General features: G+C 38.5%; 2 protein-coding genes and 1 long non-coding RNA gene across 10 annotated transcripts in view; 2 read left to right on the forward strand and 1 right to left on the reverse strand.

Moving 5' to 3' along the window:
* The window catches only part of LOC311091343 (uncharacterized protein), a 530,654-nt gene that overhangs the window by 381,754 nt on the left and 131,872 nt on the right, over positions 1–17,028 (forward strand). Inside the window, exons 20-21 of one of the 7 annotated variants that reach the window (XM_084127241.1) lie at positions 3,961–4,134; positions 4,595–6,652. The exons of 5 other annotated variants lie outside the window; for them this stretch is intronic. In XM_084127241.1, the coding sequence (XP_083983367.1) occupies positions 3,961–4,134; positions 4,595–4,607 (187 nt within the window). In that variant the 3' untranslated portion in view covers positions 4,608–6,652. Of the gene's footprint in view, positions 1–3,960; positions 4,135–4,594; positions 6,653–17,028 lie in introns of those variants that run through there. One more of the 7 variants, XM_084127242.1, reaches the window with a different exon arrangement.
* Positions 1–17,028, reverse strand: part of LOC311091398 (uncharacterized protein) — a 171,044-nt gene that overhangs the window by 146,463 nt on the left and 7,553 nt on the right. The window contains exons 2-4 of the mRNA XM_084127351.1: positions 13,550–13,673; positions 13,317–13,407; positions 13,156–13,240 (exon numbers count right to left, since the gene is read on the reverse strand). Of these exons, the coding sequence (XP_083983477.1) occupies positions 13,156–13,240; positions 13,317–13,358 (127 nt within the window). The 5' untranslated portion in view covers positions 13,359–13,407; positions 13,550–13,673. The remainder of the gene's footprint in view (positions 1–13,155; positions 13,241–13,316; positions 13,408–13,549; positions 13,674–17,028) is intronic.
* LOC311091415 lies at positions 12,717–16,514 on the forward strand. 2 transcript variants are annotated; one of them, XR_014608083.1, is made up of 2 exons: positions 12,717–13,263; positions 14,263–16,514. It is a non-coding gene; the product is annotated as an uncharacterized lncRNA (long non-coding RNA). The 2 variants fall into 2 exon arrangements; XR_014608084.1 differs by having other exon boundaries at positions 14,266–16,514.

Genomic DNA, 17,028 nt, shown 5'->3' on the forward strand with positions numbered 1-17,028 from the left:
TCTTTCTTTGTAAAAAAAAAAAAGTAGTATATTCTACGGTAAAAACTGTACCCAAATCTAGTCAACAAGATGCTGTCTTTCATATTTCGCCTGACTGTAACGTTGTTTTCATGAAATATTAGGGTATATTGTTAATTTGCAGTTTAATACGTTGCTTATACAAATAGCCTACATTTTATTTCAACATATTTCAGTAGATTTTTACTCATCTCAGTATAGCAATACAGTTTGCTAAAACATCATCATTCATTCACACACGCGATTTAAATTTAACTTCTGGCAAAGATGAAGTTGGCGATAGGCTATTGACTCGCGATCTTCGCAGTAGGCTAGTGAACGCACCGGAGAAATGCACATTTATTAGGCTACATAGTTTTTTGTTTTGGATGGTTTTGTTTAGAACCAGCTTTCTGTAAATATATTTCACATTTTTTAGACATGTGAGGCGAGTAGGCTACGGTCTGGTTCATGATGATCTCCAGTTCAAGCACCTTATGTTGTGATTGCTAGCCTATATTTACTTTAAATCCAGGAAATTTGTTAATGAAAAAATTATTAAAATTAAGATACAATTGATACAAAACGAAATTCGTTTTAAAGAAAGGATTTGTACTTTCTGTTTTGAGGTCTCTGTGAAAGTTTGAAAGTCTTTTAGTGTTTTTTTTAGAGCGCTCGCGTCCATAATGGAGAACTGTCACGTAATATTGTTTTTTCCTCATAAATGCGAACGAAAAAATAAAAGACAAAAGACTTTTAAGTAAAACTTACTCCGAAATTGTGTCCTCGGCGGAATTCGCTCTTCAAAATGCTGCCGTTCGTCGTCTGAGTTACAATCTTTCTCTGAGGAAAAGGTGCATTCTTCCTCGCTGTCCAGAATCATCTGAAGGGCGTCTTTATTACCGGAGAAGCGTGCCATACTCAAAACGCGATGAACTATCAGTAAGTCTGATGAAGAAACTGTGTTTTTATGGCATTGATCGGGGGGCGGGTGCGCTGCATACTAGATCACCTAACTATTTACATGTGAATCGCGCCGGGGGCGGGGCGGCCTCAGCTCATTTAGAGATAATGAAGGGAGAAGGAAAAACGGTACCTCTCCTTGCTTTCAAACGGATTACATGAGTTGAAAACATTTGTTTTTTATATAAATTACTTCATTTAAAAGAAGAGATTTCAAGCTTCATAAGGACATATCTCACGTGCCTTTGTGAGAAGTATTCGCTGAGTTATGATTCATTTTCGGACGCGTTTCAGAATGGACTTCACTGACAGAGAGAAGGCAGAACTCGCCTCGTGTTTATTTTTCTTTATTTGGCAAAAAGCACAACACTTTGTTTTTATTATGAGTATACACAAAAATAATACACATTTAACAGAATCGATTGATGTATGAAACTTGTTTTTAAAATCAAAGTCAAAAGAGTATTTAGGGTCTCAATTCAACTCATAAGGAAAAAAGCGAACAGATCACGCCGGCGTGATTGCCGACCTCTGAGGGTTAATACAGGCTTTATTGGACATTAATTACATTAGTATTAAAAGTTCCTTAAAATGTTTACAAATACATGAAGAACAAACACACACACACACACACACACACAGACACACACACACTCTCTCTCTCTCTCACACACACACACACACAGACACACAGACTGTACATGATGTATAAGATGAGTCATATTTACAAAAGTTCATCACATCTTTCTGAGTTTTATTTCATTAGTATCATTCAGCATCATACTACAGTTCTACATTCTCTTGACTAAATATTTAAATTGTATAAACAATATTGTCTCAGAAATAATGATACTATTATGAGGTTTAAAATACCTTTTGTGAAGTTAACAAAGCGCCAACACAGATTTGAATGTTGCGATATGATTTTGTCAAAGGTTTATTAGACAGAGGAATATGAAGAAGAGTGTGTGTGTGTGTTTGAATGGAGATCACAGTATTTTAGAGATGAATCGTGCAGCTCTACTGTCTTATCTCTCTCTCAGCATATGAGCAGCGCGAGGGCTTTCAGTGCATTCAGTCTCCCGCCGCTTCCACACAACAGTTGATTATGAAAGACTGCCACCATTTATTCAAACACTAAAAACAAAAAAACAAATACAGGTTCTCTCTCTCTCTCTCACACACACACACACACACACACACACACACAAAATTCCATACAGAGGTATGAGGGATTTGTTACTCTCACACACTCTCTCTCTCTCATACACAAAAAACTAAAAATAAATCAACAACAAAACGAAAGCAAAAGACAGCAGCCCCTCACGGACGACTGCTGTCACATAATAAAACTTGTAAAACGGTTAGTTCCAATCCTTGATTCTGATTGGTCAATAGCTGTGCTTTATTCACGATAAAACACGGCTATGGCCGCTCCACCCGACGGTTCTATTTATCACTGCGCCCTTAGCAACACCCTTAGCAACCACACGTATCAACATAAAGCAGGCACCTCCAAGGTTTACACAACAAATCACTGCCTTCGCAGCACCATGGTGCAGAGATTGTCCGATGCTGGTCTCGAGTTGAGGGAAATTATGTCTGTGAGTGGACATAAATGTGAAAGTTCACTACAGAGCTACTGGAGGCCAAACTTAAAACAAAGAAAGCACTGGAGCGACAACATTCTCTCTGCAACAGAAACACTGCTGACAGTGCTGAGCCCCAACTAAAGAGAACCGCGGTAAATATCACCACAGTGGAGCCGATTGAAATGAGACAAATATTTAATGCGTGCACAATAAGCGGAGATGTTCAAATAAATTAAAATAAACAACAATAAAAAAAGTATCTCATGTTAGGCAGCATTTTAGCAACTAAATGAATAACATTAATAAAATAGATTAAAGACCTAACTGTTCTCTATCAAAATATGTGCCCTTGTGTTTTTATTTAGGCTATGTAAATATTTAGTTTAGTGCAGAGAGAAAATAACGGAATAAACAAAAAAATAAACGTTTTCTCATGCTGAGAGATAAGCTATGCCTATTTGTGTGAGGAAATTTCACAAATATTGTTGTAAAAAAAAGAATGAGACAAAGTTTGAGAACGGTTTGTTTTTATTTGAGCTTTCATGCATATTACACACTGGAGCGTTGTTGTTCACAGTCAGGGACTATTTTTTTCTAGCGGAAGGATTGCTTTTATTGATTTAACTTCATGAAAGTTGCACTAATACATTTTTTTTTTACTTTAATATTGTGTGGTAATGTTTTATAAAAGCAATAAGGTACGAGAGGCAAGTGCTGTATCGTGAATAAGTAACGGCTGAGTAACTCCGCTTCGCGTCGTGCCTAACAACGCCCTTCAGCCGTTACTTATTCACGATACAGCACTTGCCTCTCGTACCTTATTGCTTACATAAGAACAACAACATAACTCCAGGGCTGTCCTCTCTCGCTCTTCACTGTCGTCGCTCCTCCTTTATGCTTCCGCTCCTCCGTGAGAGATACGAGACCGGTGCGTCGCGCAGGAGTCGCTCATCAGTAATCACGCCACCGGCCTCGTGCCGCTCTCTCACGACCCCCGACCTCGTCCTGCTCGCCACACTAATATTCAAGCATTTAGCCGATGGTTTAAGCTAGATTTCCCCATGGTTTGTGTTGGATAGGCATCCAACCTAGTATTTCTCCCCTCTGATCTCCGATCTAGCGTTCTGGGCCAGTATCGGCACGATACCGATGACGTGGATCGGGTCGGGACATCCCTACGACACTCATAGATAACGACACATTTCATCCCCTGTTGGAACAAAAGTGGCTAACTTCTGTCAACCTCGTCTATAAGCAAGGACAAAAATAATGCAATTTAGTTAGTATCAGTATCGATTCTGGAATAAGGAAAATCTATAAATCATTGACAGCATTATGTTGTTATTTATTTTTAAGTGTCATGTTTATCTTTGGATATAGGCTTAATATGTGTCATTGTTCTCTACAGGTTGATGGAGTGTGGTGTCACAGATGAAGGTTGTGCTGCTCTGGCTTCAGCTCTGAGATCAAACCCCTCACACCTGAGAGAACTGGATCTGTCTGAGAATAAACTAGGAGACTCAGGAGTGAAGTTGCTGAAGGATCTGAAGGATGATCCACATTATAAACTGGAGAGACTATGGTAAGAATAGTTTTTAACGATTTTTGGAGTGTAATGATAATTTCTGCTGGTTCTGTATCAGCTGTCCGTTGTGTGAAAGTGACCTTTCTATCCCTGGTTATTCAGATATTGCTCAATGTCCCGTAGTGCAATGGGGTGGGTGCGGGAAGGGGGGAGGTTAGAGGGGAATTAGTAGTCGTATAAGTTTTCTTTCTTTTATTGCAAAATATTTTGTATACTTTGTCAAAATAAATAAAAACACTAAAATACAAAAAGAAAAAAAAAAGAAAGTGACCTTTCATGTGCTTTTGATTTTGTAAAGTGACTTTGAGCATCAGACAAAAGCTATATTAAAAAGCTTTAAAAAAGCTATGTTTGAGAATGAATTGATATAGATTATCTAGTTAGTTTTCTTATGAAAATATGTGACAGACGTAATATCTCATACTGCATATGTGACTGTGTGTGTGTTTTATTTTAGGACTGACTATTAGATGATAGTCTGATCTTCTGATGATCATCTGATGGTGAATAAGGATCCACTACAGAGACTCAGTCAACAGAATCAACAGAGACTGAAGATACAGTGACTTCACTGTTATAAATTAAGACTTCATTTAGATTTCAACGATCCTCTGACAGACCTGATGAGGCGGCAGTGAAACACCTTTTATTTTAGAGCAGCAGATTACAGACATAGGCGGAAATCGCGGGGGGGTCGGGGGGGTCAGGACCCCCCCATCTGAGGGTTGTCCCCCCCTAAAATATCATTAAAATATGTGTATTGAAAATATTTATACTTTAAATAGTTGTGTAAGAAGTAAAACAATACAAATGCAAACGGAACAACAACAAAAAACGTTTTAAACATTTTGATTCCCCCCTCCCTTGCCTCACAGTGCATTGGTCCACTGCAGCGCCCCTTTTACCTCACCACCGACACCTATGCTGCGTCCCAATGCGCCTACAAGTATGTACTCTTTTTGTGAAGAAAAAGTACATACTTTTGAGTGTGTAGCAAAAGAGTAGGCAAGCTTTGGGACATACTACTAACGGACAGATCTGTCGCGTGCGTCACCGCAAACTGCCCTGTCAATCATCTTGTCTCAGTTAAAATCCTCCATTCAATCTAATTTAATTTCCTACCGTTTCGGAGAGAAATGTATTTGCACGTTGATCTGCCAGTCGTGGGTCTTTCATGCGGAGACTCATGTGTTTGCAATTTGAATATAATGATGCATTTAAAAGTTGGCTAAACTCTTTACAAAAGTTCACAATGCATCTGCAGATGCAATATAATGTAGACAACATTGAATAAGTACATTTTCGTCAGGTTAGATACTGATAATTAATCACTCAAACCCCTTATCTAAACCTCTCTACATAACCGCCAGACTCGCGCGTCCTCCATATGTCTGTAGTTTAACACTTTTCACTCGCGTTTGTAGTTCTAACCGAATCCTCGTCCAACGCGCGATGGGTTGTGGCGGGCAATATTAGCCGTTAGAGTGTGCATCGATCTGCACTTCGGATTCTGACCGGAAATAGTAGACCATTAATTGTTTAACAGACCGTTAATTTCACATTAAAAGTATCTTTTCATGTTTTAAATCATTTCAAATATAAATATTCAACATTTTATTTTTAAAACATCAAAATATTATTTATGTCTGTGTAAAAGCATCTAAATGCCACTTCAAATGCAGCTTCTGTGTTTCCTCTCCATTGCAAATATTTTTAAGAAATTTTGAGAAGAAGGATAATGGAATGGTCTACACTAAGAATAGTAGTAAGGCTTTCCTCTCTGTACACATTTCCTTGCAAGTACAATTTTGCCTGTATTATTGGTGTCCCCTTCAAAAATTGTTCTTGAGAAATGTTATGTTTATTGTCCCCCCCAACATTTAGATGAAATTTTCGCCCCTGATTACAGATTACATTATTTTCAGACTTCAAAAAAATGGCCAAACTGTTCGCAGTGCTCTGCCCAAAGCGGTTTGAACACCCTGATGCTGAGGAGAACATGCTGGAGCTGGCCCGGTTCTACTCAGAAGACATGCCCAAGCCAGAAGACGCAGTGGAGGAGTTTCGCTCTTTTCCTGCATTATATTCAGAGTTAAAGATGGATCTCACCACCGACGCCGTCCTGCCATTCCTCATTGCCAACGACATGGATAGAGCATGGATAGAGCCGACCCACACCTGACCCACACCTGACCATTCTCCACAGGATTTATAAAACCCTTCCCATCAGCAGCGCCAGTGCCGAACGAAGTTACAGCCGTCTGCGGCTCATTAAGACATACTTGCGTTCGTGCATGGATGAGGCCAGACTGTCAAATCTCACCTTGCTGTGTGTGGAGCGGGACATACATATTGACAAGGACAAAGTGGTTGGCAGATTTGCCACCATGAAGGAGAGGAGGATGAAGATTTAATAAGGGACCATGATATGTATATAGTTTTGTTAGATTTATTTGTTCTGGAGGATGGTTAAGCAGACAACAAAATGGTAAATAAAAAATATCGTCTTTAAAAATTTATATTTTAGTTATGAATAAGTCACTCAGTCAGAATGTTATAAATCAGTTGTTTTCATGTAGCACCTGTAGCCTACATATGGAGTTGTAAACAAACTTTGTGTTCAATATACAGTGAGGAAAATAAGTATTTGAACACCCTGCTATTTTGCAAGTTCTCCCACTTGGAAATCATGGAGGGGTCTGAAATTGTCATCGTAGGTGCATGTCCACTGTGAGAGACATAATCTAAAAAAAAAAATCCAGAAATCACAATATATGATTTTTTAACTATTTATTTGTATGATACAGCTGCAAATAAGTATTTGAACACCTGTCTATCAGCTAGAATTCTGACCCACAAAGAGCTGTTAGTCTGCCTTTAAAATGTCCACCTCCACTCCATTTATTATCCTAAATTAGATGCACTTGTTTGAGGTCGTTAGCTGCATAAAGACACCTGTCCACCCCATACAATCAGTAAGAATCCAACTACTAACATGGCCAAGACCAAAGAGCTGTCCAAAGACACTAGAGACAAAATTGTACACCTCCACAAGGCTGGAAAGGGCTACGGGGAAATTGCCAAGCAGCTTGGTGAAAAAAGGTCCACTGTTGGAGCAATCATTAGAAAATGGAAGAAGCTAAACATGACTGTCAATCTCCCTCGGACTGGGGCTCCATGCAAGATCTCACCTCGTGGGGTCTCAATGATCCTAAGAAAGGTGAGAAATCAGCCCAGAACTACACGGGAGGAGCTGGTCAATGACCTGAAAAGAGCTGGGACCACCGTTTCCAAGGTTACTGTTGGTAATACACTAAGACGTCATGGTTTGAAATCATGCATGGCACGGAAGGTTCCCCTGCTTAAACCAGCACATGTCAAGGCCCGTCTTAAGTTTGCCAATGACCATTTGGATGATCCAGAGGAGTCATGGGAGAAAGTCATGTGGTCAGATGAGACCAAAATAGAACTTTTTGGTCATAATTCCACTAAACGTGTTTGGAGGAAGAAGAATGATGAGTACCATCCCAAGAACACCATCCCTACTGTGAAGCATGAGGGTGGTAGCATCATGCTTTGGGGGTGTTTTTCTGCACATGGGACAGGGCGACTGCACTGTATTAAGTAGAGGATGACCAGGGCCATGTATTGCGAGATTTTGGGGAACAACCTCCTTCCCTCAGTTAGAGCATTGAAGATGGGTCGAGGCTGGGTCTTCCAACATGATAATGACCCGAAGCACACAGCCAGGATAACCAAGGAGTGGCTCTGTAAGAAGCATATCAAGGTTCTGGCGTGGCCTAGCCAGTCTCCAGACCTAAACCCAATAGAGAATCTTTGGAGGGAGCTCAAACTCCGTGTTTCTCAGCGACAGCCCAGAAACCTGACTGATCTAGAGAAGATCTGTGTGGAGGAGTGGGCCAAAATCCCTCCTGCAGTGTGTGCAAACCTGGTGAAAAACTACAGGAAACGCTTGACCTCTGTAATTGCAAACAAAGGCTACTGTACCAAATATTAACATTGATTTTCTCAGGTGTTCAAATACTTATTTGCAGCTGTATCATACAAATAAATAGTTCAAAAATCATACATTGTGATTTCTGGATTTTTTTTTCCCGATTATGTCTCTCACAGTGGACATGCACCTACGATGACAATTTCAGACCCCTCCATGATTTCTAAGTGGGAGAACTTGCAAAATAGCAGGGTGTTCAAATACTTATTTTCCTCACTGTATATAATAGTGCCATTTCAATTATATAATGTGGCACTGATTGAGCGCACTTGGCCTGTTCAGCACCATCGCTTTTTTTCTTGACTGGCAAACTGTTTTCTTTGTTCGTCAATACAAAACTTGTCAAAAAATGTGGTTTTATTTAACATATAAGCTTACTTGGCTCAACAAGTGACACATTATTACATATGCATTCATCAGATATTTTACGTTTTTTTAACGGTTTTAAATTTAAAATGAATTGGTGCCCCATGATAAAGCTCCGCCCCCACTGTACTGAGAGTCTAGCTCCGCCCCCACTGTACTGAGAGTCTAGCTCCGCCCCCACTGTACTGAGAGTCTAGCTCCGCCCCTGCGCAGCAGCTCGAGTTCTTACCAGAACCAGGAAGTATGACCACATTAGCCCGGTTCTGTCAACACTGCACTATTAAACATTTTATAAATTTTTAAATATTGCTGATTACTTACAAAGCGATCTCAAAATTCCTCTTCTTCTTTCAGAGCAGATAAAAACCACAATTGCCAAAGTGTGACTGATCTTGCTCTATTTGTTTACCACTAGTGCATGCTGATGATGTTTTTTCTTCTGTGCTAAGGATTGAATAGGTGTGATCATCGTGAAGTCTACACACATGTCGTACCTAAGTTTATTAGATCCATGTCGTACAGTGTGATTTGTACTGATCTTACAGAATCTCACAGTCTGTATCAGGCATAAAAGAGAAAGCAGATCCAAACCAAGCTAAAACACTTCATTTAAAAAAAATAAAAAATAAAAAATGAACCATCACTGAGCTTACTTAAGCTGGACTGTGACGCTATTTTCTTCTGGAAACAAACTTTGTCGCATTATTTTCCTGTTATCTCTGTAAAGCTGCTTTGAAACACTCTGTATTGTAAAAAGCGCTATATAAATAAATGTGACTTGACTTCGAACGAATTCTCACCGACCTACGTCACTCTGTGGAAATATCTGCATAATTCTGCCCAAATGCGCACGCAGAGAAAGAAGGCGTGGCTTCAGTTGTCAGTATTGTTGTGGAGATGCTGTGTGTTTCTGTGCGAAAGCAAAAATCAGCACTTTATTTGGCCTTCCGAAAGTGGACGCAATTACGGATCAGTGGTTCAGATTTATTTACAACACTGTTCCAGAACAGTACAACCCAAATGTTCATGTGTGTGAAGCATATTTTACGAAGGACAGTTTCCTGAACCTGAGAAAGTACAATAACGGCTGCTCTAACTTTGCTAGGAATCTGGCGCTTCTGAATCAGAGCCTGTAAGTATGTTTTATTATTTGTTAAAGTATTATTGACTGTTCAAATGCAGAGTTTTGTGCAGTATAGAGAAACACATTGTCGTTCTTACGATCAAAAGTGCAGAAATGGATTTATGTTTACAAACATAGTATCTTCTGTTCACATGGCTACGCGGAAGCGATAAATAATTCTGTATTATTATTTTTTAAGGCCAGACAAGTCATTTGTTGAGGTCAATTTGTAAAGAAAGACAACACGCCTGAGCACATATATATTCAAATGCGTATACCTATAGACTAAACACGTAATACGCATGTGCTCGCCGTCAGCGTTTTCACAGGTTTGCGTTTGCGCAGAGATAACCTTTGTTATTACTCTGTATTTACATCCTGTTTTCGGTTGAAGTCCAAAGTAGTCGATTGTCGAGTTCACGCGCGTGATCATAGGTAACTAAACATATGCGCGTGAACTCGACAATCGACTACTTTGGACTTCAACCGAAAACAGGATGTAAATACAGGTATGAGCGCTGGCCGAATTAACTTCATTTTTATTCATATCTTTCACATCTACTGCAGTCAGATTCACCCGTGTTAAAGGCAGGGTAGGTAGGACTATAAAAAAAAAAAAAGATCCAAATTTGTTAAAACTTTCTATATATATCAATACATAATTAAAATGTAAGTACTCTGAAAAAAAGAGTATAAAAATCAAGTGACTCTAGACCGTTTAATCTGTATTAAACACAGCTCATTATTTCGATTCGGGACGAATCAAAGGATTGGCTTAGGCGACTGTCACTCTCTCTCGCAACCATGGCAACAACCCTTTTGCCACGGGATCTGCCCACTTGCGCGCGGCCGCGCGCACGTTTGATTTGAGGAATTCGAGAGGCACTGAACCTAGGAATAGCAAAACAATGGCAGAGAAAGAGCAATCAAAATTCACATTACCGGCATGCAGTTAGTGAAGGCAAACAAGGCAAAAAAAAGAAGACAGTACAAGAAAAGGTAATGAACAAAAAGTCTTTGGATAAACAAAGAAATAAAACGCGTGTCAATATCAGCGTAGCTTTCCAGCGACCACCCCGTCCTCAGCCTCTACTTCCTCGGACCCTAGTTGCACGCCACGGCCTCTTGCACGACCTCCTCTGCTTCGCCCTAAAATTATTTTTATTTTACAAAAGGACATTTTACAAACCTACATTTTGCGCATGTGCTCCTGCATGCACTTTTCCAGTCACAACACAGCAATCAAAGGAGGACGCGCTGAAAACTGTAATGCTGTTCTCTTCCTTCGAATGTTTGAGTTGCAGAGGAATTTGTGACTGTTTCAGCTGTTCAACCACATCAAAGTTTCGTAATTAGTAAGTCCGTGCTTTTTCTCTTTTTGTTCTTATGTGCTGAAGGGCTGCTGTGCCTTGGTGAAACGGTGTTTGTACGTGAAGAGCTCTTTTCCAAAACGCCATAAACCTAAAAAGCTGCCTCAAAGAACCAGCAAAAGTAATGATTATGAATGTGTAAAATATTGCAATAAGACATTTTAATTGTTTATTAATTTCTGTGTCGGCTGCAAAGATGAAGTTGACGATATTTGACTCGCGATCTTCGCAGTAGGCTAGTGAACGCATGCACCGGAGAAATGCACATTTAGGCTACATAGTTTTATTTTGTTTTGGATGGTTTTGTTTAGAACCAGATTTCTGTAAATATATTCCACATTTTTTAGGCCTGTGAGGCGAGGCTACGGTTCGGTTCACGATGATATAATCTCCAGTTCAAGCACCTTATGTTGTGATTGATAGCCTATATTTACTTTATGTATTTAATGCAGGAATGAAAATATTAATGAATTAATGAAAAAAAAAAATATTAAAATTAAGATACAATTAATACAAAACGAAATTCGTTTTAAAGAAAGGCTTTGTGCTTTCTGTTTTGAGGTCTCTGTTAAAGTTTGAAAGTCTCAGTGCAGCTTTCAGAGCGCTCGCGTCCATAATGGAGAACTGTCAAGTAATATTGTTTTTTCCTCATAAATGCAAACACGAAAAATAAAAGACAAAAACTTTTTTAAAAAGACAAACCATAAATTTAGAAAAAAAAAAAAAAAAGATGGATTTATAGCGTTTTGGGGGAAAAATGAATGGATTTATACCGTTTTGAAAATGTTAATTTTTTTTTACTTTGAATTGATCATCAACAATATTGTTGTTTGATTTAATAATCACTGTTGCAAGAAGTGCCTAGTTAAGTTTTTTTTTTTTTTTTTTTTTTTGTAAGTGGAAAAAGTAGGGGGTGCCACAGATTCTGTTTAGTTAGCTCCTTTATTGTTTTTTCTATAGCCTAGAATAATATAGGTCAAATGCAGCAAGTCAAAAGACCAACTGGACCTTCTTTGCCAGTTTGCTCACATTTCTTTGAAGGATGGCAAAAATATCGCCTGAATATCTATATCTAGATATTGGAAAAAAATTTCGAGATATTCATTTTTGTCAATATCTCCCACCCCTACATGCAGAACACCATATATGTTATGAATCTTACACGAAATTCATCTTCATCACAATATAACTGATGGTAATGTAAAAAAGTGTATCAATGCAACCTGTTTTTAGCTTATATAACTAGCTCGTTAGCGAATCAAAAAATATATATTTTAAATTTACCAATATCAATATGCTAGCTTGATAGTGAGTACTAAAATACATCTTATTTGTTTATATTCATAAGCAATTAGCGTTAGATTTTTTTATTACATGTGATTCTGACATGATGTCACTACATGCACTGTGCTCCTTCCTCTCTGCTTGTCTCAGGTAAATAATGCGTCTTCAGCTCAGCGGTTGGAGTCGCGCGTTCATGTGTTTTGGGGGCGTGGCTTTGGAAGGAGCCCAGAAGGGAGGGGGTGGAGTGAATGGAAATAATGAACTGTCTTTAAAACAGTCCTGAGAGGTCTACAGACACTCGATTTTTATACTTTCTTTTTCAGAGTACTTACATTTTAATTATGTATTGATATGAACATAAAGTTTAAACAAATTTGAAAAAGAAGTTTTTTAGACCATTCCTACCTACCCTGCCTTTAACTCTAAAGGAATCACTCACATGACCTGTGCACTTGTAATGACACATCAAGGATGTTAAGAGGGTAAAAGCAGGTTTAAAATATGCCCCATTGAAGTCAACAGGGTGCAAATTTTAAAAAGAGGATAACACGGTGTAGGCAACACCGATTTTTGTCGTTGTTCTCTGTATTGACAGCACTCCCAAATTTACAAAAAAATGAGCTCAATGTTAAAATTGACCGGAGTTCTCCTTTAAGACCAACATTATTGGTTACAACAAGGTCCTTTTAGTTCATGTTTGCTAATAATTTCTGAATATTGAGAGCAACTTATTCACAGTCTTATTCAGGTTAACCCGGCGTTAGTTATCACAGGGTTAAATGATGTCTCAAATGGAAAAAAACTGTGTTCACAAACCTTATTCTTCCTTTTCTTATGTTTTCTCTTCTTCTTCTTCTTCTTCTTCTTCTTCTTCTTCTTCTTCTTCTTCTTCTCATCATCACTGTCGGAAGATGACGAGGAGCTACTTGATGATGAAGATGAATCCTTTATGAAGCAAGAAAAGAGCAGTGAGTGTTTTTCACATTCATCTGTGCAGTAAATCTACAGAACTGAATCTGACCTTCACTTGTTTCCTCTTCTTCTTCTTCTTCTTCTTCGTCATCCTCACTGTCAGATGATGACGAAGAGCTACTCGATGACGAAGATGAATCCTTAAGCAATAAAAGAAAAGGATTGTATTTTACTTTAAAATCCTACTGTGAATTTTAGAAAACATTTGAGGAAAACCAAAAAACTAAATAAATAAACTGATATTTACTAAATTGTACTTTTACTTTCTTTTCACATGCTGACCTTCACTTTTTTTCTTCTTCTTCCTCTTTTTCTTCTTCTTCCTCTTTTTCTTTTTCTTTTTCTTCTTCTTCTTCTTCTTCTTCTTCTTCTTCTTCTCATGGTCACTGTCCAAACTACATTCCTTCTGAGAGACAGAGATGTCAGATGTAATGAGTTTAGAGCATAAAAATGATGATTAGCAAAGTTCTGATTAATTAAAGGCAGGTTTTTTCTAAAAAAAAACTTTTTCCCAAATTTGTTTAAACTGTCTTCATATACCAATACATAATTAAAATGTAAGTACTCTGAAAAAGAGAGTATAAAAATCGAGTGTCTGTAGTCCTCGCAGTGCTGCAATAAACACAGCTACTTATTTCCACCACGAACGAATGACCACTTTGCAACAATACAGTTTCGGGAAACAGTCGTGACTAGCTACTTCAACGATGCATCGTACTATGGTGGTTAAGCAGCGAGTTACGTCGTTGTACCCCAGAAATGGTTTAGTTATCAACATTTTTCAAAATATCTTCTTTTGTGTTCAACAGAACAAAGATACTCATACAGGTTTAGAACAACTTGAGGGTGAGAAAATGATGACAAATTTTTCATTTTTAGGTGAACTAACACTTTAAGTAATGTTTACAAATTAAACCTTATTGTAAATAGTTACCAATGTCTTTTTATATTAGAATTACGTTGCACATTTTTATGTTTATTTTGAATTTGTCAAGCAGGAGAAAAAGCTGGAGGAGCTGTCCAAAAAAGATGGAAGAGAATTGTAACGCTATTTCTGAGGTTAAGGAAGAGATGAAAGCTCACAAGCAGAAGGAAGCTGTATTTGAACTCATACTTTCTGATCTTAAAAAAGAAAACAAAGAGCTGAGGTCAAGGGTAGGAGAATTGGATCGCTTCAAAAGGTGATGGAATTTACTGAGGTCAAGGGTAGGAGAATTGGATCGCTTCAAAAGGTGATGGAATTTACGCATCAGAGTCTCGTCAGAGAAACAGAACGAGAACATCAGACAGGAGGTGATTACCCTGCTGGCCAAGACTGCTCCTGGTGTGCCCTGGGAAATGAAGAGGCGGTTGACACGGTTCATCGTATTGGCAGAAGAGAAGGAGATCGCACGCGCCAGATCATCATTCAGTTTTCAAAGCAAATCTACAGAGACCAAATCTGGACACTGTCAAAGGGATCAACCGTGTTCAAGGAGGCAGGCGTTCATTTCACGAGGACGTAAACCAGCAGGACTGAGAGGCTAGGGGAATACTGTGGCCACACATTAAACAAGCGCGAGCTGAAGGGAAAGTGGCGTACTTTTGTGGTCCCTTTGTTTTCATTGAAGGGAAGCAAAGATTCGCCTGATGATGAAGACTTGGAAAATGGGAAATGTGTTTTTTGAGAGGCTTTTTTAAAAAGGTTTGCACTTTTCTTCTTCTGATCTCATTGTCGACTGCTAATTGACACTCTCAGCCCGTTCACTCTGAGTTCCAGTGGCGTATGTTCTCATTGAAATCTCGTTTATCTTTTTGTTCGTTAAATGCAAGGGGACTAAAGGACAAAGTAAAACGCAAAGGGATATTTTTGTTTTGCAAGGGGCAGAAGTCACATTTTGTTTTTCTACAAGAGACTCGCTCTACTGAAGAAGATGCTGCTTTTTGGAAGATGTATTCGGGAGAGACGATTGTGTTTAGTCATGGCTCTAATCGATCAGCAGGTGGCGCCATAAGCCTTAACAATTGCCCTGGGAAGATTGTGACTTTTCAGTCTGATGTTCATGGTCAGTAGATTGCTGCTGTGGTTAATAGTGAAGGTACTTTTCTTTTTTTAGTCCTTGTAGCGTCTGGACCAATCAGACACACACAAATTATTATTATTTTTTTATTAATAATCCAGCAAACTCACTCTCCCAACAAAGGCCTATGAAACTTCCCCAAAAACTAACATCACAAGTGAAGCTAACACACTGGCAGAACGCGGTGTCCTGTTACAGGACACACTGAGACTGATAAGAGTTTTACGACCCCAAAAAGGAATCTGCAGAGGACTGTGACGCTCACTTAATTCTTGCTGAGGATTTTAAATAAACCATGTTAATCCTATATATTCTATATATAACCACTTTAGAAATATATAAACATGTATCTAATTTTCCCATCTCATGATTTTCCTTTTATGTGGTTTGGCCTTTGTATTCTTGTAAACTTTTGGGATTAATGTTTCAGACTTTGTTTACCAAAATCATATGTGTGGCATGTTTGGTCTCTATAAACTCCAATCTTCATCCCCCATTTGTTAATTTACATTACATTTTGCTAACTTTGTGACGCATTAGTATTATAAGCATCTTGAAGATTCTTGTGTTAAACATCCAATCAAACTACATGTTCAAAGGCCTGCTTGAACAACGGGTCGTAAAGAAATTTCCCTCCAAAGGAAAACACTTCTTATTGGCTCACACACCTCCAGAGGGTGTGACATCTTCACGCTTTAAAAATCACTGATCACAAGATCAGCTCTCTTAGCTCTTCTCTCTTAGTCCCTTTCTGTAATCCTGATGTGAAGATGATGCTGAACTAGAAGTTTCTAAGGATCCTCCAAGCTTGTGCCAGGCCTTGTCTTTCCATTCACCAAAGATCCTCTGACTCCCACTGGTTCTCTCTCATCAAGACCACATCAGCAAAGATCAACTGGAGCCTCAACAAATTGCATCAGGACAGTTTAATTCAAATGGGCGAGACTTAGTCTCATTATTTGATACATTAAGTATCCTTACCCCTTTAAAGAAGGGCGTGTTAGAACTAAACTGATGGTTTGCTCAAGGCTGTTGATCTGCTGAATTTCAAACAATGCTATAACTTCTTGCTTTCCTGTATTCTGCTTCAGCTCTCTTTCCCTCGGTAAACTGTATGCATGTATGTGTGTGTATGTTAGAGTAGTTTAAGTGTTTAGACTAGTTAATAAAGTCTTGTTCATGTCCCACGTAAAGTTGTCCGTGTCTCAAGCTCATAACTGGAGTCACTAATCATAGATTTTGTCTACTAGCTCTTACTGTAAAGTAAGAAAGACATTTCCCATGCCCCGGAAATGTACATTTATTAGAGTTAATAAACAATTAATCCTGAGTGTTCACGGGAAAAACAGGTTAATTGATTGTAATATTAATTTACGACATTAAGTTAATTATATTAACTGATCCAAATATTCATAATCAATTATAACCAGTTATTACTGATTATTAATATTTCATATAGCTAATTTGCTACATCCTATTGAGAGTCAGTTTTCCTGGGTCAAACCTAACGTATCTTCTAAGTCACGGATAGACTTTTGGCTTATTACTGAGGAACATTCTGAGTTTGCCACTAACGTTTCAATTTCTGCCGCACCATTGACAGATCATTGCCTTATCTCATTAATTTTGACGCCAACAATAAAACATGCCTTTAGAAAAGACTACTGGAAGTTTAATGCGGAACTTTTAAAGGATAAAGAT

This window comes from Abramis brama, assembly GCF_963993115.1.
Source record: "Abramis brama genome assembly, chromosome: 10".
NCBI classification, from domain to species: domain Eukaryota; kingdom Metazoa; phylum Chordata; class Actinopteri; order Cypriniformes; family Leuciscidae; genus Abramis; species Abramis brama.